Source organism: Hesperophylax consimilis, chromosome 27 (genome assembly GCF_061612785.1).
Source record: "Hesperophylax consimilis isolate HC1 chromosome 27, BYU_Hcon_1.0, whole genome shotgun sequence".
Lineage (NCBI taxonomy): Eukaryota > Metazoa > Arthropoda > Insecta > Trichoptera > Limnephilidae > Hesperophylax > Hesperophylax consimilis.
The window spans coordinates 21993955-22019382 of NC_142862.1; the positions used below are offsets into that span (position 1 = coordinate 21993955).

At 35.6% G+C, this 25428-nt stretch overlaps 1 protein-coding gene across 1 annotated transcript in view; it reads right to left on the bottom strand.

Moving 5' to 3' along the window:
- Window positions 1-289: 289 nt before the first annotated feature.
- Window positions 290-25428, bottom strand: part of LOC149410764 (scavenger receptor class B member 1-like) — a 132431-nt gene continuing 107292 nt past the window's right edge. The window contains exons 4-12 of the mRNA XM_089647780.1: window positions 23476-23639; window positions 21145-21286; window positions 20069-20278; window positions 17812-17939; window positions 16154-16274; window positions 13022-13172; window positions 10183-10333; window positions 8681-8783; window positions 290-7540 (exon numbers count right to left, since the gene is read on the bottom strand). Of these exons, the coding sequence (XP_089503906.1) occupies window positions 7295-7540; window positions 8681-8783; window positions 10183-10333; window positions 13022-13172; window positions 16154-16274; window positions 17812-17939; window positions 20069-20278; window positions 21145-21286; window positions 23476-23639 (1416 nt within the window). The 3' untranslated portion in view covers window positions 290-7294. The remainder of the gene's footprint in view (window positions 7541-8680; window positions 8784-10182; window positions 10334-13021; window positions 13173-16153; window positions 16275-17811; window positions 17940-20068; window positions 20279-21144; window positions 21287-23475; window positions 23640-25428) is intronic.

A 25428-nucleotide genomic window follows, 5' to 3' on the forward strand; every position in this document is an offset into this window, starting at 1 on the left:
AAACTAGATACAATTACCTTTGAAATATTTGCATTGTAAAAAAGATTTCTTTTTCTAAAACATAAATTTTTAATATTATTGTAGAAAGCAATCACTTTGTGGTTTGACATATTTAATAAAATAAAATATTTTTTTGTTTTAAAACCACGATATTTATTAATTTAAGAACCTATTCGGGGTTCTTAAATTAATAAATATCGTGGTTTTAAAACAAAAAAATATTTTATTTTAATAAATTTTTAATATCAAACATTAAAATGTTAACAAAAAATCATTTTGACTCGTCATTTTGAACGTCCATAATTTTGAAATTGAATATTTATAAAACATATTCCGTTTGTGTAGGTAATAAGTAATAAAACAGTGACTCACTTTTTATACCGTTAATACAATATAAATAATTTTTTAACTTTCAACTGCCAAAGAAAAAATTCCGAAATTCGTAATCATGCACTTTGACAATTTAAAAAAATTTTATCCGTGGAATAATGTATAAATATTTTATACAAACTGTGAAGAAAAATTATTTTTCTTTCCAATGATGAACATATCATTATAGAAAAAAAGATAAAAATACTTTTATAATGTATGGACGCCCCGGTCAGATGTGTCCTTCAGAGGTTATAAAGGAATATGATGTTTGTGGCTAGTAATGTCCTCCCGACACCTGAAGGGTTAATGGCCATTTTAATATTTAATATTTATGAGCAAAACAAGCAGTAAGGTTGTATGTAGGTTACCTACTTTTTAATATTTTTTTCAATCGCTATTATTTATCAGTGTAAAATAAAGAACATATTTCAATCGAAAGAAATCAAAAGGTGCAAAACTCACGCCTCTAGGAGGTGCTGGTGTAGCATATTGCCATCAGAATGTTTGTTAAATGTCAAAAGTTGGAGGTATTATTCATATTATAGGGTATTTGGTAAGAACTTTATAATTTTGTAATGTAGCATACAAACGTTTTTTTATGAAAGATTCGAAACAAACTAATATTAAATTATATAGGACGGTACTTAATAGCAGAAGAAAAATAATTTATCCTATCCTATCTTAACTTAACCTAAACTAGCTTATAGGAAGACAAGCCATAAAATGTGCACTGACCATCAATATTAAATAAACATTCCTTTTTCATTTTAGGTTCTTATTTTTCTACATTTATGATGTATGAGATTCAATATTATTTGTAGTTTTGTCTGATCTCCATTATTTTTTATGTGAATACCGCACAAGAGTCCCTACTGCTCCCAACCGTTCGGAGCCAGTAAGACTATGGCATCCCCAATCGGGCAATCAGGGTATGTTGTGAGGCTGAATATAGTAGAGAGAGGAAGGAGATGGGGATGAAAAGGTGGGGGAGTGCCTGACTATACAGATCTGGTCACCAAACACGGATAAAACCATTTCAAGCGACATTTCAATTCTGAATGGTGGTCTTACACCAGGGCGATACTGAGAGACTCTTGTTATGATGCAGGACTAGACTCTTTTCGTTTTAATATTTTATTCATTAATTTGTTCTGCATCATCACATTTATCCTCGCCGATTCTCTAACCTAGTTAGGAACTGGGCGATTGTCGCTGGTATTGGTTTTGGTAAAATTTCGAATCATAATTTAAAATTTAACATCTGAACCGGGCGGAAACAAAAATCACTTCTTGGCTGGACAGTGAACGTGTGGGTTCGTGGACTGTACAGACGATGGTCGCAGTGCTTTTCGTTTATGAATAATTAATTGTACGGAATTTAATTCCTTTTTTTGTCGCCGATGAGTGCGATTTTGCTTACGGGCACGGCGGTAAACGTTTTTGTGACCGAAAAATAACCATTCCCGAAGTGGGTAATAGTGATTTCGCTGGACGGAAGTTGTTACGGACGTACCACGCGACCGCCGTTATACGATTGAACGGGAATCCGTAAAGTAACGGTCAATCCTGCGTAGGATTGGATCATACGCGATTTATATTTTGTGCCATGCATGGCTGTCAAGCGGGAACTTCGTTTTTTTTGATTTTTGGAGTTTGAATCCCGACATCGCACGTGTTCGACGGGCCGAGAAAGAGCCCTATGTATGGGTTGCAGCATCCCCAGGAACGGCTACCCGCTTATAGATAGCTGGAGTTTATGGATGTGGCCAGGAGGAGTATATCCACCTTTCCAGAAGACGGATCACGCTTCTATGGAGTTACGTCAGCCGCCGAATGGGTGTGCGGGACGTTCCGTCGCTTCTCCCATCAAGAAAAGCAGTGTTCGGCATTAGAAAACGCGATGTTCGGCACCCGTAGTTTAGATACAGATAGCTAAAAACTGGTCGGTCTTTGGGCTAAGTCAAAATTATATAATTCTGTTAATCTGTTGAGTTAGGGCTCATCAGCAAAATGTCCAAAAGGTTTCCAATACATGTAATATCAATCCATGCACCGCCTTTTATTTATGTACATTGAGATACCTTCCTAAAAAAAAGAAACTATCATGATACTGACACGCGACCTTGGTTGCGAACTTTCACACCTGAGATTATTGAGTATAAACATTCTAGATGATTAATTCTAACCTAGATTGGCGCGTTCTACCGAACAAAGTTTATACAATTATTATTATTTGTACCCTGGGTCAAACCCACTTAACACTCTTCCACTCTGTAACGTGTTGCAATTATACTTTATATTATTTTAAATTAATAAATTGTGAAATAACAAAAATTCATCAAATAAAATTTACTTGCGCAAGTCAGGATTTGAACCCACAACCTTCAGAGTGCTAGTCGAGAGCCATACCTCTCTACCACGGAGGCCTTATGTGCAGATACAGAAAAAATCGTGTTGATTTTGACAGGTGGCGCTGTTTTAAAAAAACAACATGTTTTTACCTGTCACAGGTGATATTTATATGATACAGGTGTATAAAAACACATGTGTCAAAATTTTAAAGCAATCGGCGGAGAACTTAAGGAGATTTAAGATTTGAACATTTACATTTTTATTTATACAGAAGATTAAAAGTCTAACATATGTTTGCAAATAGATTTCAAATCCTTTGGCGAGTGCCAACACCGAATAACCTTATAGTAGAAAAAGCTGTAAAAGAGCAAAAATACAATATAAGATTATTTTTAAAAAAAATACCCAAAATATTTCAACAGTTTGTTTTTTCAAATATATAAATAATATCCTTTTCTATTGATAACAAAGCTATTTTGTATGACTCGAACCTTCACATCACCAAGATCAAAATATCAACATCAAAATCAAACCAACCAACGACTGAAGTTCAAAATATAACCATTCAAACAATTATTGGCATATTATGGCAAGTTTGAAAAACATTTTGAGCGATCGCTTGTCTTGTGCCAAATTTATAGAACCTAAACATATGAAATAAACGGTTAAATCTAACTGGATTCATTGGCTTTAAACCAGAGTAAGCTATATGTACCTACCCATATTAATATTTTGAGGAATGATATCGCGTGGATATCAGGAAAATATCACCGTGAACTCAAGTCCTGAAGTCAAGTGGTTAAATAACACAAAATAATGTTGAGATGATTTGTACCGAACGAAAATGGCTGAAACAGCGCTGATTTTATTGGCGCAATTTTACTACTACATAGTGGTAAGAATTTTTCACTCTTGTCCCAAGAACTGTAATATTTTATGAATTAAATCAATTATTAAAAACATAGTAGGCATAAATTTAGCTAACTAATGTGCTTAGTACCGTACTTGTAAACATAACCCCGCCAAACATCAGGCGAGAAATTGCAACACTGAGGGAAGACAAGAAGGCGCTGAAAAAAAGCGCAATACCTTTGCACGCAGTTGTTGTCTCCCACCAGGCATGCCACTTGAAGTCCCGAAAGCTCTTCTGGGAGGAAGGAGAGAGGTTTTTCCGATTACATCTCACCCCAGAAGATAGGTTTAAACTTGAGTGGCAAACGGCCAACGTGGGAAATGCCCACCTCATACAGGACCCCACCGAGAGACAGCCTGGGTTATCATTGCCATCAATAGGTTAAGGTGCTTCGATGTGCCCACATGATGCACAGATGGGGCCTTAAAGAGTCGGCGATGTGTGAATGTGGTGCGGTGCAGACCACCGAACATGTGGTCAACGAATGCCCGCTCCATTCATTCCCCGGTGGGATTGATGAGGTTCACATGGCGACGCCTGAGGCCCTATAATGACTCGCAGACCTAGATGTCCCCCTCTGACCCCCCCCCTACCTTACGAAAGAAGATGAAGAAGATCAGTGCTTTGGAGGCCATCGGTTTGCCTTGTATATTAAAATATTCCTCGAATTAGCCTAAGCGATGTTTATAAGCCAGATCTGAATTAGCCAAGTTTTTCCTAACATTTCCTTTCAGCCTAACAACATTTCCCAATAAGGGGTTTTAATAGTCTCATTAGCTCCAGGCAGTAGGACTATAATGTTGTGTTATAAAAAATAAACATTCTTATGCTCCCTCGTAAAAATAATGGTTCATTTTGTGCTTTTATCACATGATATATTGATTAAAAAAATCTTAAATAAAGAAAACTTAAATATAACACAAACATGTTCGTACTTACATTTAAAAAAAAAAACCTTAAAACTAGGTACATTATGTGATAATAATTAATAATGCTAGGGTCACACGATGCTATACTCTCAAGGCAATTTTTGGGCACGGTCTATACAGATTGTATGTTGTAGTGTCACACGAAAGCTATAAACACCTCTCCTCCCTCCCTAGCATGTGCTAAGGGGGGAAGTAGAAGAGCATGGAATAACATTTCTTTTAACAGGACCTGTCACCTTGACAGCTAACAGCAGAGTGACTACGTCAGATAATTCATCTGACCCCCTTAGGGGGTAGCATCATTTTCAAATATCGCTCGGCTAGCAGACGACGGCATATCATCTAGCCCACACCTACACTTTAATATATTATCTGTCTCGTGTGACACATCTGTATGGGATTGCATGGGGAGCGATATGGTGATAAAATAATGCTTTGAGAGTGTAGCGCCATGTGCCACTAGCATAATGATTTAGTAGGTATGTAATTATTTTATTATTACAAAATATAAAAATACTAGTATTGCATAAGTAGGTATATTATAAATAGTACTGAGCTCTCTAGAAATGGATAACATAGCCCTGTGAATTTATAAAGAATGTTAAACCAGCTAAATTCTTCCATCATTTAACATTGAATTATATAAATTGAGCCAGCTTTGGCATTCGAAGTATGGGCAACGCTTCATTGTCTCACTGGAGACCTCGCTAGGCGGAGGTCTCCAGTGAAATCTTCAAAATGCCTACATGCACACATAGATATTGTACAGGTCATACTAGAAAATATAGGGAAGCAATGGTATAACCTTTTACCGGTAAGTATGGTTTTACTATAATCAGTAGTTGTGTAAATTAACATATTAATGTTAAAAACTCGTGGAGCATTTGCGCGGCCGCTGGTCACCTTCAACTACGATCGGAAGGATTCGGGCAACATCGACAGCCACCACACCCCCTTTCCTACTTTTTCAGTTAACCCCTCCGACTTTTCGCGAACTTGAAGCTAAGATGTCTTAAACGAAATGTCAATTTCACGAAAACGTTGTGTTATTACCGCCTCACAATCAAAGCTCTATAAATGAAACATTACTGAACGGAGCCGAATAGTAAAAACTGTTTTAGAAAGGTTACAAAATAGGCTTTCAAATTGTTGTATCATAAATAAATATTAACATTTGTAAATATTTAAATTTAGAATGGAAACATGAAAATATTGTAAAAATGACTCACCTGTAATGTTTTATGTAAAAACGATACTAAAATCACGGATAATGTAAAAAAAAAACACTTATTTCATCGTACAAATGTACAATAAACAATTCTGTCACTTCACTTTTTGACCATTTCATACAAAATATATTTTTAAAAAAATAATTAAACTTGCGAGGCGGGTCGGCACGTCAAACGGCTTTCTTGGCGTCGTTTTACGATTTGGCGGGTAAAATTTGCTTCCACTGAGTAGGTCTTTTTACGGGTTTCTATGGATAACTTTGAATAGAGATGTGAAGCTTCATACAATACGAATATTCTACTTTTTGTTTTAGGGATGTCACTAGAAGAATAACGGAGTTATGACGATTTTTGTGGAAACACACGCGTTGACGTGTAAACACGCTTATTGTACTTGACTGCTATCGTTATTTTATCGTGTATATCTGCTTACGTTGCTGACCGGTTAACAATATTTCACACTGGTATTGCAAGGAATGTAGACTATATTTAAATATAACTCAATGTCATTTACTTCCTTTTCACATGACTTACATGAAAACGAAAAGACAGAAAATAACAGAATATCTAATATTTCCTATGAATTAGGTAGATACCCATAGAATTTAACAAATTAATTTAGGTACTTAGATATGTTTCTTTCTGAGTCACTATTTTGTCAAACACAAGAGTTTGAATTATGAATGGTCCCTTTATTTATTAACACAAGAGTTTGAATTATGAATGGTCCCTGTTAGGAATAATTGATAGACGAATTACAATGGTAGAGCTGATGATAACTACACAAAAATGCACTGACTCTGAAAAGTATCAGGTCGGTTGATCAGTTTATTATACTGATCGCACAAGTAGTGATTTGAGATAATGTTCAATGTCGCATAACTTATAATTTGGTGGTTATGTGATTGGCCAACAAATTAAAATATTGTATAAGTTTATACAGTCTTTCCATCAATGTCTATAGTAAATACAGTCCAAATATTGATAAACTTGTTGAATTCTGCTGCACGCTTAATACTCAAGAAAATGATAAATAGCACTTGGTTTCAACTTAATTACCACAAGAAATAACTATTTGTGTTAGGAGATGGTAAAAGAAGCAATAAAGTTACACTTTTTCTCAAAGTTAAGTTTGAAGGTTAGGAAATCGATTATTAAAATAACCCATACTAACACCATAAAAAACTAATTTGTGCATGTTTACTTTAACCCCAAATTTAAATAGCTGTCTCCATTAGATATTTAAGTTGAAATTAAGTGTTTTCGACAAGTTTAGTTTACCCAAATATTCGAGGTTATGTAGCACTGTCACTGTGAATTCTAATGTAAGTTAATACTCTTCAAAGCTGTAATAATTGCACTGCACCTATTTGAGGTCACATTGAGTATCATCATATTCACTTTACACTTGGTGATGACATAGAGCAGAAGGAGTGCAGTAACTGAATTGTGGTACATATTAATACACTCAATACCTGGAATAATTGTGATAGGTACAACTATTTAAGGTTATGTTTGGTGTCACTATGTTCACTGCAACATGACTTGGTGGTGATGACGGGCAGGGGTGTACGCTTGCTGCGTTTGTTTTCCTGTATCCTGCCGCGCGCCGTGACAATGAGTAGGTAGCCGGAGATGAGCATGGTGATGGCGCAGCCCCACGTCAGGGTTAGTCGCACTGCATTGGCGCTGTACGTGCCGTGATAGACTAAAGTCTTTATCTCCTGGGGTAGTTCTTCAACGGTCTGGAAAAAATCAAATTTTCGTGGTATAATTCAAATCAATCCATTTATTATTTTTGAAAAACAATTCAAAATACTTGTTAATTTTGTTTTAAACTGCTTTTTAAACAAATTTATAAAGGAGAATTAAATAGAAGTAGGTATTGACTACACTAACAGCAACAAAGCTTGCCTTTTAAGGCTGCTTCATTGATGGCAAATATTTGGATATCCGAATTGATTCTGTTCAACAGCCTGACTGCCTTCCCCACGGCCATGACAATTAACCAAATTAGTCCTGCAGGCTGGGAGATAAAACAGTCTATGCTGTCGATGATGGAGATAATCATTAAGACTTGACCAACCTTGCAGTTATAAGGGTGCTTTACTTTAGCTTAGTGCGTAGCATTCTCGAGAATGGATCTCAGGTATGGGGGCCAGAGGACACTGTCTATGTACTAATGGTCGAGAAGATTCAAAAGAAGTTTTTACGATACCTCTACATGAGAGAGTTTGGTTATTACCCATGGCTGTTTCCAACAGCATTTATCTCGGGAATGCTGGGTGTATGCAGCCTTAGTTCCAGAAGTGATGTTGCATTACTCCTGATGGCGTATAAGCTTCTAAACGGTTTAGTATCAATACCAGACATTCTGGCTAAAATAGGATTCTATGTCCCGGATAATTTTGCGCGAGACCGTCCATACAGGCTTTTGATTCTTCCTAGGTGCAGAACTAACTTACCAATGGTGATGCCCTTGGGAAGAATCACTAGGTTAATTAACTGCCTTGCAGGAAATGTGGATATTTTCCACATGTCCTACAACGTATTTAAACGTGAAATATTATTATTCAAGACTTAACATTGTAAACCTACATTTGAAACTTTTTTTTTGTCTCACTTGTAAATGTATTTGTTATTCACTTTTTTGTAATTTTTCATTACCGATATTGCAATGTACTGGTTTATACTGTTTTTGCAAATAAATAATTAAATAAAAAAAAATAAAAAAATAATGATCTTCATAATAGCGATGTACACATCCCTTCTGACCCATAGGAGGTTCATTCCTAACACACCCAAAAAATGTTGAAGAAGGGAGAATTCCCAAAACCCAAAAAGTTATTCCACAACTGATGTAGTTGACGGGTAAGTTTATTTACCATCTCCATCCAAATTACAGGCAGAATGAGGTCATCGGGAAGACTGTCAAGTCCTGCTCCAGATATTCCCAGTGACTTCTTTACTTGAACATTGATTTGTATCCTGAAAACATACATTTTACCAATTTATTAGAATCCATTCAAACAAAAATTCTCAAGTGTTCAGTCTTAATTTTTAAGACTTAAGTGTTAAGACTTAAATTTTAAGACTCAAATGTTAAGACTTAAATGTTAAAACTCAAGTGTTATGAATTACGTTTTAAGACTTATTGGATGGGGATCTACCTCAAACCTTCACATGAAGCAGCTCGTTAAAACACAAAAAGTAATAATAAAAATAATCCTGAAAGTACCCATAAGAACTCCATCAAAAGAATTTTTTTTAAAATTTAACGTGTTCAGCATTATAAAACTGCACTAAAAAAATTCACCACTCAATTTTAAAGAAAAATATGATTTCCTTGCTGTACAACACACCTACACTACAAGGACGAAATTCTCAAATCTACTAAACATTCCAAAATTAAATACATCTTTCGGCCAGAAAAACCACTATTTCCATGCTATAAAATTATATAATGCCCTTCTTATTGAAATTAAAAACACCATGGATATAGAAAAGTTTTAAAAAACATCAAATTATGGCTAACTAAACATGAAGATGAGGAAATCATTGAATTTATGAAGTAACCCCAACGCAACCTGCAGACAACAAACATAAATACTTTTTGCTTAATTTATTTTATATTTTGTGGGAACCAACAAATTAGAAGATGAGGAAATCATGATCAACACAAATACAACAAACTACAGGCCGCCTCGGAACAGGGACACCTAGTGAGGAGGACTGAGAACAAACTACATCACTTTATATTTTTATTTTACTTAATATTGTATCTTTCTTACTTTACTTTATATTGCCGTTAAATAAAAAAAAAATAAAAAAGTGTTAGGACTTAAATGTTAAGACTCAAGTGTTAAGAGTTAAATTTTAAGACATAGTGTTAAAACTTAAGTGTTAAGACTCAATTGTTATGACTTAAGTGTTAAGACTTACATATTAAAACTAAAGTTTAAGTCACCTGAAATCATATGTGTTAATAATCATGTTAAAGGAGGCCAAGGCTCGAAATGGGCTGTAGCGCCATTGAAGAAGAAGAAGAAGAAATCATATGTGTGTAGTAACACACATATGATTAACACATTCATAGAATAAAGGTGAACAAAAGAGATATTTTGCGAGCGTATTTCGTGATTCAAAAGTCTGACCATTCTTTGCTTAAATTTCATATGCAGAACTGTACTATCATTATAAAATTCAAATGGGATGGCTATAAACAATGTTAGACTAGTGTATGAAAGACAAAGTGTGTGTTAAATGGGCTAGAATCAAAAAGTATTAAGTAAGTGGCGACATTGGCTCCCATTCAAATCTATATGAAAGTCATTTCTATAGTGATTTTCACATACAGCATACTAAAATAATGAAATTATCATCTCACCTGCTGCTTCCTGACAATGGGAATCCGAGGGTGGGGTGAAGATCCACATACATGGCGTGCTTATCTGCTGTGGGCTCCAATCCGTCGATGGCGGCCACCAGGGCTGGATCTCCCAGATAGAAGTGGGGGAACGAAGCCAGGGCCGGGGCGCCTAAACATACAGAAGCTGTTAGATCATTTATAATATGTTTATAGACTACTGTGATGTGTGGTATGGGGTGATCGGGTATCTCATCAAAATGACAGTTCAACACATCTACAAACAGTGATATAAAGTCATGAAAAGTGATGAAACAAAAACTAGGTTAAATAGGTTACATAGATTACTATTTAACCTAGTTTTTGTTTCATCACTTTTAATGACTATATATCACTTTTTCAGAGATGTGCTTTATTTCAAATAAATTCATTTCAAATGGAAATGCAAAATGCAAAATGGGTATTTTCCATTTTGCATTTTAAATGCTTTTCTAAAAACCATTTTGCATTTTAAATGCTTTTCTAAAAACCATTTTGCATTTTGCATTTTAAATGCTTTTCTCAATGCATTTTCCATTTTAAATGCTTTTTTGCAACATTCTTCCTACTATCTCCACTCTCTTTTTTTCATAAGCCCCAAAAATCAGTCGGTCCTCAACCTCGCTATGAGAGATAATTTACATTTGTCATGTTGCTCCCTGGTAGGAGCCCTGGCAATTGAGTGATACCATTACAAAAAATACTGATTCAAATACTGAACTTAATATAAATAATATAAGTAATGTTAGATAGCAGTTTCTATGTTTTTACGTTGGCAACATTAGTCCCGCGCAATTTTTTTGTGGTTTAATAATCTGTAGTGGTGCTTTTGGATTTACCATCATGTAATATGTTTGTTCTACATTGATGTCCATTATTAACACGTTCGCGGGCAGTGAGTCACCCTACTTTGGCACTATTTTTTTGTATTAGATTTTTGCGAATGCTCTAGCATTTCCGTCATGATACGTACCAACCAACACCATCAAGTGCGACGCGAATGCTATAGCAGACGTATCTCAATACATTTGACGCATGCTATAGCATACGTAACCACGCGGGGTACGCCGGGCGAGCTGTACGGGAAGGGGTAAACACTGTTTTATCTTTGTGTGCAGAAAAGGTCTCATGTGACAGTAAGCGATCTGTGGTTGTGTCAGCAGTGACAGTAAGAAATAGACTACCTATATTTTATAAGGATAAAGCAACTGCTCAAGCATATCTGACAAAAAAAACTCAATAAACTTCGAATGCTATAGCATCCGCGACATAATTAAACTATCCAATGCGAATGCTATAGCATGCTCGTCCGGGAACGTGTTAAATGACAAAATAGTTTAAAAATTCTACAATTATTTTGATTGTTTGACCTGAGAAACCATTTTGCATTTTCAATGCATTTTGAAAATAGGTATTTTGCATTTTGCATTTGAAATGCTTTTCTAAAAACCATTTTGCATTTTGCATTTTCAAATGGAAAAGTTTTGACCCATTTCCATTTTGCATTTCAAATGGTTTTGGATACCCATTTTGCACATCTCTGCACTTTTTAAAGGTGTGTTTAATTGTCATTGTGATGAAATATCATTGAACCGTGGTATCGTGGAGCAACATTGTGTGGACTTTTTTGTCGTAGATTTTCGCATTTTCATCTGCATTCTTGTAAAAATTCTTTTTTTTAATATTTATTTTCTATTACCCTGTCTTTTGTATGCAGAATTATTTATTTATTTTACACCTATTAAGGCTTTTACGTACATATATAACAATATTTATGAAATTATACTTGTAAATAGTGCAGGAAATGATTGTTTAAAACACTTGCACAAAATATATATATAATTTTTTTTTTCAGCCAACAAAATACTATTAATGTGTTAGTCAATTTAAATAGCTAATTTAATTTAATTATGCTCAAATGTTGCTATGCTGAAATGTTGATATGCTGAAATATGCCAAGCGATTATGCGTTTTGTGTAATGTGTCACCTACCTAATTTTTTGAACACTTTTCAACCCCATAGACCGCCACTAAATTACATATGTATAATATAATCAATATTGCAGTTTTGTTTTTTTCAATTCATATAATGTTGATTTTTTAATCCCTTTTCATAAAACCCCTATTGGTTATAGCTCTATAGCTCTATAGCAGGCCTCTCAGAAGCTGGGCGTACTGTACAGGGCCCGCAGATAATTTAATAGTACACAACTGCTGACCCTGTACAAATCGCAAGTGCGCCCTACTGTCGAATTTGGCAGCCATCTCTGGTCCGGAGCCCCTAAATACCTGAAAAAAACCCTTGACTCTGTGCAGAAACGGGCGGTCCGTTTGATAGATTCCCCAATCTTAACAAACGGACTGCAATCTTTAGAGCACAGGCGTCAGGTAGGTATGCTGTCCTTGTTCTATCGGTATTACAATGGAAGATGCTCTGAGGAACTAGCGTCATTGATCCCTTCGGCGCCGGTGCGTAGTCGGGATACACGCCAAACGCGCGCCCAACATTTGTACACGGTTGACATTTGTCACATGAGAACGGGTCGCTTCTACGATTCGTTCTTAAGTTCAACAGCTCGGCTGTGGAATGAACTGCCGGCCTCTGTGTTTCCTCCCTCCTACAACATGGGACTCTTCAAGACCCATGTTCACTCCTTCCTCTCCACAAAAAGACCCTCCACACAGCATCCCCAAAGATGACATAGGCCCTGAGGGAAATTATTTTCTTCAGGGCCTCCTGTGTGGAGTTAATATAAAAAAAAATAAAAAAAAATTGTATAAAAATATTAAAATATGGTAAAACAGAAAAGGATGGTGTTACCATAAGCGCAAGGACTGGAGTTGGACACTCCCTTGGGCGGACAGACTCCGGAGTCCATGTGGCAGTAGCACTGGTTCTCGGGGTTGGTGTCCGGGGAGTCAAACACGTTATCGGGGATGGAGTACCGGTACGCCTTAATGTTGTTGATAACCTGCCATTTACGAATCAATATTATCAGAAGAACCTTTTAATACAAATATATATAAACAAACACATATTTTTAATCAAACATAAAATAAGAAAAAATAGGTTTTAGAAGTTTTGAACGCATTTCAATATTGTCCATGCAAATTCCTAAGTAAAACGTTGACATTGTAGATGATTTCAAATATCATTTTCAATATTATATTTGGCTTTGAGATATTTACAAAATCAATATAAGGTTTAAAAATCAATATTCAGATCTGTCAAAAATGTAAAAGAAAAGAAATACACATTTTGGGTAAAATTCGGTTTATGGGAGTCACTCGAATAACCAAAATTGAACTTGATTTAGACTAATTTACGGCTGGGGAATCCGAATCTGTAAGAATTAGGTGGGGGTCGGCACTATTAACTGAGTTATAGGGTTTTGAAATTTCGTACGCGATACATAGAAACCATGTTTTATTTATCAATTATGACATAAGAAAATCAAGTTAGTGACGATTTATTAGTCTCACATTTCAGAAGTGCCAACCAAAAAATAAAAAGTGTTGCCATATAATAATAATATTTTTTTACAAAATAGGTTAGGTTTTTAGTTTGGGTTAGAGTAGGCAGAAGAACATGGGAAAAAGGTATTAGAATTAAATCACAAACCAGTCTATACAAACCTAGCGTAGCCCACAAACTATTTGAAAACTGGGATGTAACTCTAAATGGGACGCGAGCAGGCGTTATTAACTCTTTGCACGCGGCCGTATCAACTGTTGTTACGGCAAAAAGTCTATACTCACACGCGGCTGTATCAACAATTGATACGGCAACTTTGACGGCCGATATTCCCGCTCTCTTTCGTCATAAATGTATTTCTTGCTCACTCGGACATTTGTAGAACTATCACGATGCTGACATCTACAAGAATTTCTCAAAAATAAAATTGTATTTCATAAAAAAAGATCGATAACCAAGTGCGCCTCTTCGCGCCTTTTAGTCCTTTAGTTTACATTTTTGTCAACGGATGGCGTTAGTACTAGTTTGTCATTCACAACTTTTCATAACTAAGAATGATAAGTGATCATGGTGTCCCACTTGTGTCTATAAACACAGTGGTGGCCTAAGTACACACACACCGAGAGTGGTTTATTTATGACGCCGAGTGAATGGCGGGACCACATTCAAAAGATACGGTACGTCTTTGTATGAAATTTTATGTTTTTGTTTTTATAAACATCTAAGAGTGTTGATACACGAGCATTTGTTTACATATTGTGGAGAATAATCTGTTCTGTCTATATAGTCCAATAAATCATGCCAGAATGCTATAATTTGACATTTAATTGCATGCATAGGTATTTGAAAATATGTACCGCGTACGGATAAAACGGAGCGAATTAACGCGTTCAAAAGGTTAAAGGGGCAATTTTTTGTAACAGGAAATAACATGGAAAAAAGGTATTAGAATCAAATCACAAACCAGTCTATACAAACCTAGCGTAGCCCACAAACTACTTGAAAACTGGGATATAACTCTAAAGGGGACGCGAGTGGGCGTTATTAAAGGGTCATTTTTTTGTTATAGAAAATCACAGTTAGGTTAGGTTATATATATATAAATTTAATATTTACAAGATTTTAAATAATAAACTACAAATCTGGCAAATGATATTTTATTTTCTGAATTTTCCATGCATTGATATTATTATTATATGGCAACACTTTTTATTTTTTGGTTGGCACTTCTGAAATGTGAGACAAATAAATAGTCACTAATTTGATTTTCTAATGTCATAATTGATAAATAAAACATGGTTTCTATGTATCGCGTACGAAATTTCAAAACCCTATAACTCAGTTAATAGTGCCGACCCCCACCTAATTCTTACATATTCGGATTCCCCAGCCCTAAATTAGTCTAAATCAAGTTCAATTTCGGTTATTTGAGTGACTCCCATAAACCGAATTTTTTCCCACATTTTAAATACAGAATTATTATTATTCAAATAAAATAATTTTGTTACCACTTTTTCGCTCATCTGATATGATTTGATATGTATCAGTTCCAATTTAGAAAATTTAAGTTCATTAAACTTGAATACTTGTGTGATTAGTAATATGTTTAACTTCTTGATCGCCGATGCAAAATTTTTGCCGTGCGCCAACTGATACTATTTTTGTAATAACTTACTTGTTTTTTGCAAAATGCTGATTTTGTAAATTGTACTGTGTTACAGGAAAATGTCGTTACATTTTTATAAAAATTATATTTTATCTACCATAAGTAATTTTTGCCAGAATAGCTAGTTATATTCAGAGATTGATTTTTTAATACAGGGTTTTCCAATAAGAGGTGTTATTTTGATATTTAAAGAACCTTTTCCCGTAAAATATCAATGGTTTCGTTGCTTGTGTGGCACGTAGCGCCGTTTTGTTAAAAGTAAACGTTGTCCAGATCAATACCATCCAATTCCGGCCATAAAAAATCATTAATCATGTCTCAATAGCGCGATCCATTCACCGTAACTGTTGCTCCAGCCTCATTTTCGAAAAAGTAAGGTCCAATGACTCCGCCGGACTATAAACCGCACCAAACAGTCACACATTGAGGATAGAGAGGCTATTCAACAATAACTCTTGGGTTTTCCGAGCCCCAGATGCGACAATTTTGCTTGTTGACGAAGCCACCGAGGTGGAAATGGGCCTTATCACTCAAGATGATTTGCATTTGATTTACTCAAGTGAATTTTAATAATTTCAATGCGTTGTTGAAGCGTGTATCGTTCCATTTTTATAAATGGCGTATTTTCTACTTGTCAAATGTAAAAAAATGACAGCTTCAAAAGTAACATCTACGGAAATAGCGGGCTATTCAAAATAACACCTCTTATTGGAAAACCCTATAGTATCCTTAAGGATACGCTGGCTAAAGGGGAGTTCATTTTTAAACAGTTTGTTTTAATTATAATAAAATACAGAGATAAAAAAGGTTACCTCAACATCCTTCTCGTAGACAAACGGAAGCCTACGACAGAGTTCCTTGTTGAATATCCACAGCTTTTGTACTTTGTCAACCATTGTAGGAGGGAACATTGTTCCATCAGAGGCATCCACTCTGGAAACATGAATAATTCAATTTATTAGCCAAATGTTCTTTCAAATCAGAAAATCAGAAAAAATATCAAATTAAGGCGATGCACTAAGTCGTGTAATATTTTAAATTGAGCCGCTATCAATAACAACCCTTACGTAGATGGCGATAAGATTTAAATTCCCCCTTAACACCATCCGCCTGTTTTGATTTATGCAAGAAAAAAACATGGCCTAAAAGTGCCTTTTATTTTATTTTGTGGATGTTCAGGCATAAATATTTTTTTTTTTTCTATCATTTTATAAATAACTTAATTTTCCACATTATACAATAAAATCATAACCAAAAATGGGTTCGTAAGTAGGAGATTTTGAACTTTAAAGCAGTTTTCATAGGCCTATACATTATTTTTTTCTGAGCTTATAAAAATACTTATATAAAAAATACTCGATTATTTCAAAGGCCAAGATGTATTCTACTCGCAGTATTTAATTAAAGCATCTGAAACATTTCTAGGCGACCAAATTTTAAAACCAAAAACACATGATTTTGCATTACTATGTATGGCATCGCCTTAAGTTTTTATTCTGTACATCCTTTTATACTTTTTAAGATATGTACTAATAATTTGTTGAAAACGTGGTCAGTGTGAGTTTCAAAGGAAATTTAAGTGGTAATATTATATTCAATGATTCACCACCGAAAAGAGTAATGATATCCTTATTCTACCGTTATTTCAATGGAAGGTACTCCGAGGAACTAGCGTCATTGATGACTTCAGCACTGGTGAAGCGAAAAAATGTTCAGCACTCAACATTTACACACTGTTGACGTTTTTCATATCTGTAATTTCTATACTCGTTCTTGAGTTCAACATCTCAGCTGTCGAATGATTTTCCGACCTCTGTATTTCCTACTTCCTAAAACATGGGTCTCTTAAAGGCCCATATACACTTAACATCTCCAAAGATGACATAGGCCCTGAGGGAAAAATTTTTTCGTCAAGTACTCCTGTGGGAGTTTACAAAAAAGTAAAATGATCAATGGATTATGCTAGGTTTGGTTATGTTAAGTTAGGTAATAATATATTAGATTGGGTTAAGTGAGATTAAGTTAGGTTCAAAATAGTTTAAGTGAGGTTAGTTTTGGTTAGGTTAGGTAGGATGTGAAGAGATTAGGTAAGGTTGGGTTAGATTAGGTAATGTTATATCAGATTAGATTAAGTAAGATTAAGTTAGGTTCGAATTAGGTTATGTAAGTTAAGTTTTTGTTAGTTAAGGTAGGATGAGAATAGATAAGGTTAGTTTAGGTTAGGTTTGGTTATGTTAGGTTAGGTAATGTTATATCAGGTTAAATTAAGTTAGGATCGAATTAGGTTAAGTTAGGTAAGGTAGGATGAGAATGGATTAGATAAGGTTAGGTTAGGTTAGGTTTGGTTAGGTTAGGTAATGTTGTATCAGTTTAGGTTAAGTAAGATTAAGTTATATTCGAATTAGGTTAAGTGAGGTTACTTTTGGTAAGGTTAGGTAGGATGAGAAGAGATTAGGTAAGGTTAGGTTACCGGTTGCACTCGTCTGTGCCCCAATGTGGCAGCCTGTTTTGGCCATTATACCGGTCGATGATGGCAAATTTCGTCATGTCTCTCTCTCCTGTGTTCATGGTCACCACATCCGCGCCGGTTCCATTGCGCTGTTGAAGGAAAGAAACACACAATATATCAGTTAGGTTACTCTAATTATGTATCTAACTATGTAGTAATACAAAATCATGTGTTTTTGGTTTGTAAATTTGATCGCTATAAATATAGCTCAATACTGCGAGTAGAACATATCTTGGCCTTTGAAATAATCAAGCAGTTTTTAAATTCCTTTTATAAGCCCAGAAAAAAATAAAGTATCAGGCCAAACTGTTTGTTTTTTCAATGTTTACAATGTACAGAAACTATATTCAAAAAATATTTTATTTAAACTGAAAAAAAACATATCCGAATACTCCACTGCCCAACATAAATACACAACCAGGGCAAAAAGCGAAAATATCCTGATTACTCCCAGTTTGAACACATCCTTTGGACAGAGAAATAATAAATTCCATGCTATAAAATTGTTCAATGCTCTACCAAATGAAACCAAAAAAATAAACGAAATGAGTATATTTAAAACAAAAGTCAAAACATGGCTTAGAGATCAAAGTAATAATCAACTTACAAACATTATGAAGACAATGTAAAGACAATTCAAAACTAAATACAAAAATTTAAGAAAAACTACAGGCCGCCTCAGAACAGGAAACCCTAGTGAGGAGGACTGTGAAAAAAAATACAAAAAATATACTTATATTATACTTTAAACCTACATAATGTACAAATTTTGCTATTGATATTAATAAAAAAAAATAAAAAAAAATAAAAAAAACTGCTTTAATGGTTAAAATCTCTTACTTATGATCCCCTTTTCTGTAATGATTTTATTGTATAATGTGGCAAAATGCTTATTTTGCAAATGAATTTAAAATGCAAAAGATCTTTCTTTGAAAAATTATCAAAAACCATTTAGAAAATGAGAAGAAAGAGGTTCAAAGAATAGAAGATGTTAATCCACGGTCACAAGTAGAAACTGTTGTAAATGGTTCTTCAAATAAATAACGCCTTCACACCAAAACACTTTCAGTCTTACTTATAAAGATCCCCTAATACGCCGCTGCAGCGCTGGTATAACTAAACCACCGAGAAGGGCCGTATACTGCATGGGTTTAAATATTTACTCATAATAATATTCATGCTAGATTTTTTTAGACTAGTTCCAATCCTCCAAAACACGGTCATTTTTGCATTTCGCATTTAGTTGCTAACTTCACCTTTCTTCAGATAACATTTGCGATGTCATTGACTCGGTCTGCTTTGAATTACTTTGAAATTTGGCCAATTTGATTATGCGTTCCGTATTTGCTTTGGTAAATCTATATTTCGATTTAAAATATTCCTCTAATAGTGCTGCAAATGGGTATTACTGTATTTTTTAAATTTTCACTATCCGACCGATCGATATTTGTCAAATCAACAAGATTTTTAACAAAGTCCACGATCTGTGGTATTACGGCCTGTATACGCAGTACGATTATGTGTAACATTTTCTACTAACCTGTTCCTATCCCTCTGTATTGTATATTAAGAGTAAGACGGTTTGTCTTCATTTAGACTAGAAACTCTTATAATCGGGAACGAGTGTGTAGGAAGGCCTTGAAGCCAACGTCCTCTCTGTTATGCTCTAAAAATGGAGAGACGAACCTATATACTAGAGACATTTCTTGGATAACTCTACAACCCTATGAGCGACTTGCAGAAGCAGAGGTTGGTAGACTGCGGCTCACGATAGGCGTTTGCGGCTCTTCCACAACTCGAACTTCACTTCCACTTAATTGGCCTTATGAGATGGAGCCTTCAAACGAACTTTGACTCGACCAGCATCAGTATTGTCATTGCCAAGTCAGCTCTTTTTGAGCAAGATTTTCTGATATCTCTTTATTTTATACAGAACTTGTTGTCTTATAAATGGCTCTCCGATACATTTGTTATCCTGTTTCCTTGACAACTTGGCTTTGCAACTTGCATAATGGGGATGATAAAATAAATGCTTTGTGTAATGACCAAGACCACTGCAACATTGCAACATCAAACAGTCGCAGAAGACAATATTAATCAGCCCAAGGCATAGCTAGTCACCCAAATGCCTTTTGAACAACATCTCATCAGCTGTGGGAGCATCTTATCCCATTGATAGAAAATATAGGTAGTAATAACCCAGGCTCATGTCACTTACAGTGGCCAGTATCCCGAACTGCTCCATGGGCGGGATCTGGCTGGCCATCTGCAGGAAGGGTTTGGCCAGGTCCACCAGGTCGTCTTTGTAGCCCCAGAGGAAGCGGTGCACGGGCAGGGTGCGGAACGCCTCGGCTTCCAGCGTCTTGAACAGGGTGGATAGTCCCACCTTCGCCATATAGTACGAGTCCTTCACCATAGCTACAGCACTCTGGAACATAGAAACACATTAATAGTTGCAACATTCAGTTGGTTGATGTATGTGTAGAAAAGAAATGGGTGATAGAAGTGTAAAAAATTGATCAAAATTTAAAATGGACTGAGCATATTAAATATTTCTTCAAAACGATCAGGAATTTTCTCAGTAAAAAACACTTAATAAAGATCTGCATGGCACTTTGCCAATTGCTCTTAGAATACGGTATTATTTACTGTCTCCCTCACGGCCATGACCTAAGCGCCCCTAAGCTTTCTTCGGGACCTAATTTTTGCTCCGACGAAAGACATAGTGCCATCTCATTTATTCTACAGCGCGCATAAGGATAGAAGATGCCAGCTGGGGACATTCTTTAAATTGACCCAGCGAATCATGTGGACTTGTGAATGAAAGCTTCTATTAGAGACAACAGAGGTCACTGCTTGTCACTCGCCGCCGCCGCTCGCAGCTCTGCTGTTTCGTGGTACATTTCAAATAAATTAAGAATAAGACTAGTTGTTTTGTTGCACATGTTTTATTATTATTTTTTTATAATTTTCTTATAATTTTGGGGTCCAACACCAATTGACCTAAGGGAAGAACCGCCACTGGAGTGAGGTATAGTTTACTATATTTTCATTGGGTTTGAATTGAATGAGACCACTTGCAAATGGATATACACTCGAGCGATGGGTATTCAGTTATCCATTTGACAAAAAAAAAAGAGGAGTGTTCCATTGCTTTATTTTGGATAGACACAGATTTTTATTTCTACTGCACCATTGTTGTCATTTATCACACCCTATTTTACCTGTACAAGGAAAATTTCTTTCTAGTCGACCAATTATTGTGATAGTTTAGCAATAATTGATTGTCCTTACCAGCAAAGGCAGGTTAGGCACAACAACCTTGTCGTACTGTGCACCCACGGAGCTGTCGGGCATCATCTGGTAGGAGTGGCGGTCCTGATAAGTCAGTGTTCCGTTGGGGTTGAATACCGTGTTCACTCGGGTCAGGGTCTCTCTGCAAAAATAACATTAATTTGGTTAGTATTGCAAGTTTATAATGCAACGCGAGAATAATGGAAGGCATGAGTGGCAAAGAAAAAAAAAAAAAGCAATCTGCTATAGATCCAGTATCACAGAATAACATCAGTGAGTGTATTTCTCGCTGCGGGGGAGGTCGGTGAGGAGCGGAAGACCTTAGTTCAGTGGGAGTCACAATCCTTAGAATTGAGGCAAAGATAAATCGTGAAGAGGAAAATAAAATTAATATGCAATAAGCCGGCAGCATAAAAATACAATGTTAACCTAATCAAAGTCACGGTCACTTCACAACCCATCCTAACATTCTTCAATCCCTACCGCCAAGTCTATGATTAATCAAATTATAATAAACGATTGGGTTTATCCATGATTTGTCGGTTATACTTATCAATTATCTTTATAATTGGTATCTACAGTGTGTTTACTGTGGTAATTTATGAATCGTGTGCAACGCAATGACTGGCGTCAATTATTAGTGCAATAATTACAATTCTAACTATCAAACACATGCGACGATGAATGGTATTGAGAAAATAGACAAAACATTTCAGAATGTTATTGACATGTTAAAAAATAATGATTTCATAATAATATTTCTTCATAAACAATTTCTCTATCTGGCTTTATATTCACTTTTCTGAACTACCAAAACAAACCGACTTTGCCTGAATTTCAATAATGTTTCTTTTTCAAAATTGAGCAATATTGAAAAATCTTGAACACATAACATTTTGACTTCTTATCTTACAGCAGTTATTTGAACATTTCAAAACCTTTTAACTACTGACAACGTTTCGAGCTGAAAATAGTTGTGTTGACCTAGAAATTCTAGAAATATCTTTCATGATGCCAGAACTATACTATATCAGACCTATTACTATATCAGACCTGCTCAAGTATCGGGGATCCATAGAAGCCCGAGTAAATCAGGCCTCCAAAAAGTTGGGCGTCTTGTACAGGGCTAGGAGATTCTTCAACAGTGACCAGCTGCTGACCCTGTACAAGTCTCAAGTCCGCCCAACTATTGAATTTGGGAGCCACCTTTGGGCTGGTGCCCCAAAATACTTAATAAACCTGCTTGAATCTGTGCAAAGGAGAGCTATCCTTCTGATTGACAATCCGTTGTTAACAGACCGATTGCCTTCTCTAATGCATAGACGCAATGTAGGCATGCTGTGTCTGTTCTACAGGTATTTCAATGGAGCCTGCTCCAAAGAGCTAGCAGCATTGATTCCTGATGCACCGGTGCACGTGCGCGAAACTCGACGGACACGAAATGAACACCCGTTCACGGTTGACGTTGGCTTCGTGAGAACGTGCCGTTTTTACGACTCGTTTTTGTGTAAGTCGGCTCGTATGTGGAACGAGCTACCGTCATCTGTTTTTCCTCCCTCCTATAATCCGAGCCTCTTCAAGGCCCGCATTAACAAATCCCTTCCTACAGCCCCTACCTTACTCCGCCTCACAACGCCACCCAACCGGGTGGTGACATAGTTCCCCTGTCTGTACACTTGCACAGGCAGGGACGCTCTTGTGAGGCGTCACATAAAAAAAAAAAAGAACTAACAGTTTGAAAGTTTTTGATGCTTCAAATATAAACAGATTTCTGCTTAGAAGTGAAAATGTGATTTCCCGATGATCTCAGTGATAGTTAAACACCTTAAGATAATCTGCCGTTAATCTGGTGATAATCTGCTGATATTCTTCCCTAACATGGTTCTACCAGGAAGACATATTAGTGAGAGGAAGAGAAATGGAGTATTCTCATCCAGATCCCTATTTTGTAGACTGTCTTGTCTTGTAATAAGAAAGATAAAACTAAAGTAAGAATCATGCTATTATAGTAGCATGCAGCACAAGAACTGTAGCTTCAACTTTTGGCAAACCACAGACAGTTTCAATGAGAGACAGTGAGGTGTGGGACGGTGGGTTGTCCTTTGACTCTTCTTTGACTCCTTGGTGCAGTTGCCAGACATGACCACTGTAAAGACTGTGGGAGTTTTATAAATAAGTATAATTTTGACTCACTAAACTTGTAGATGTGCGTTTCCACATCCTCGACTCCGAGTTTTATAAAGAAGTAAAATTCTGACTCATTAAACTTTTAGATGTACATTTTTAAGTCCTTGACTCGGTGCTTTATAAAGAAGTAAAATTCTGACTCACTTGTAGACGTATGGTCCCACGTCCTCGACTCTAAGTTTTTTGTCTGTGCCTGCCATAAACGCCTCCAAATTGGTGTAATTGAAGACGTGAACCTTCATGATGGGGTGTACGGGCGGCTTGCTCCACATCTTAAAGGCCATGGAGTTGTTCACCAGTATCATGTTCTGCAAACAGACAAACGAAAGATAAATAGATGATATTAACCAAAAATTTTTTGGCCCATCCCTCAAAATAAATAATATCTACACAAATAGATTGGTATTTTAAGCAGAACGTAAGTCACCATCACGACTTAAATCGAATTAGTATCAGTTCGTTTGAAGTTAGACTGCTCTTTAATTAAACATTTTATGGCGATGCACTACGTCGTGTAGTATTTTAAATTGAGCCGCAACATGGCCAAAAAGTGCCTTTTATTTTATTTTGTGGATGTTCAGGCATAAATATTGATTTTTGTTTCGATCATTTTATAAATAACTTAATTTGCTACATTATACCATAAAATCATAACCGAAAATGGGTTCACAAGTAGGAGATTTTGAACTTTAAAGCAGTTTTCATAAGCCTTATACATTATTTTTTTCTGAGCTTATAAAAAGACTTATCTAAAAAATACACGATCATTTCAAAGGCCAAGATGTATTCTACTCGCAGTATTTAATTAAAGTATCTGACACATTTCTAAGCGACCAAATTTTCAAACCAAAAACACATGATTTTGCATTTACGTATAGCAACGCCTTAACAAGAAGATGACTTTCAAGACAGTATAAATATATCGAATGGACGGGTATTTCAGCTGTCCTAAGATAACACTATATGAGCCATTTTATCCAAAATTAGTTTTATTGTGTTTTTGGGCATAACTGTACCTATCCACCTTTTAAAAGTGAATTGGCGCCTCCTTTCTTCTGTAAGCCAATATTTGTATGCAACCAAATACTCTGTATCCATTGCCGGACAGATTTTACTAAGTAAAATCATTACAACACTTTTCCGAAATCTGAATTTATCCAAATAGAAGTGACATAGTAGCCTATGTCACTTCTATTTGGAAAAATTCAGATTTAAGACCTAAAACTTCTATCACTTCCCATTAATCCAACTATCTCTACGTTTAGCTCCATTCTGACGTGAAAGAAGGACAAACAAACGAACAAACACAATTTCGCATTCATAATATTAGTTAGAAAGATTGGATTGCAAAAAATCAATCTACACTTTCAAAAATACGAACAAAGTTCCAGTTTCAAATCGCAGCGCCGTGCTTAACAGGTTATTTTATTATAATGCGTCTAAAGCAGAAACTAAGTATGCAAAACGCATGTCTTTATTCAGTCTGGGGTCTGCCTTTAACACTCACACAGAGCGGCTCAACATAGCCCAAAAAGCACTATTAAAGACAATTCTGAAAGTTCCGGTCAGAACTCCGATAGAAGAAATATCTAAAACTTCCAAGTCTACAATGTAAAAAATTATTCGAAAAATATTTTATTTAAAATTTAAATTAAATATGTCTAAATACTCTACTGCCTAGCATAATTACTCACTCAGAGCAATAAGCCAAAATATAATGGCTACTCCCAGTATTAACACATCTTTTGGACAGAGAAATATTAAATTCTATGCTACGAAATTATACAATGCTATACCAAATCAAACACAAATAAAACAAAAGTAAAAACATGGCTGAGAGAACAAAGTGATTTTCAACTTAAAAACATTATGAAGACGATGTAAAGAAAACTTGAAACTAAATACAGAAGTTATAATAATACAAACTACTTTTTTAAACTTTATACCTATATCATGTACAAACTTTGCAATTACAACTAATAAAAAAAGTCTAGTTTGTGTTAGTGTCGAAAACAGCGGTGCCTTTCGATAAAAATAATCAATTAAGCAATCAGTGCCATCTATAAGTACCACCATTAATTAGTACAACTTTATTAA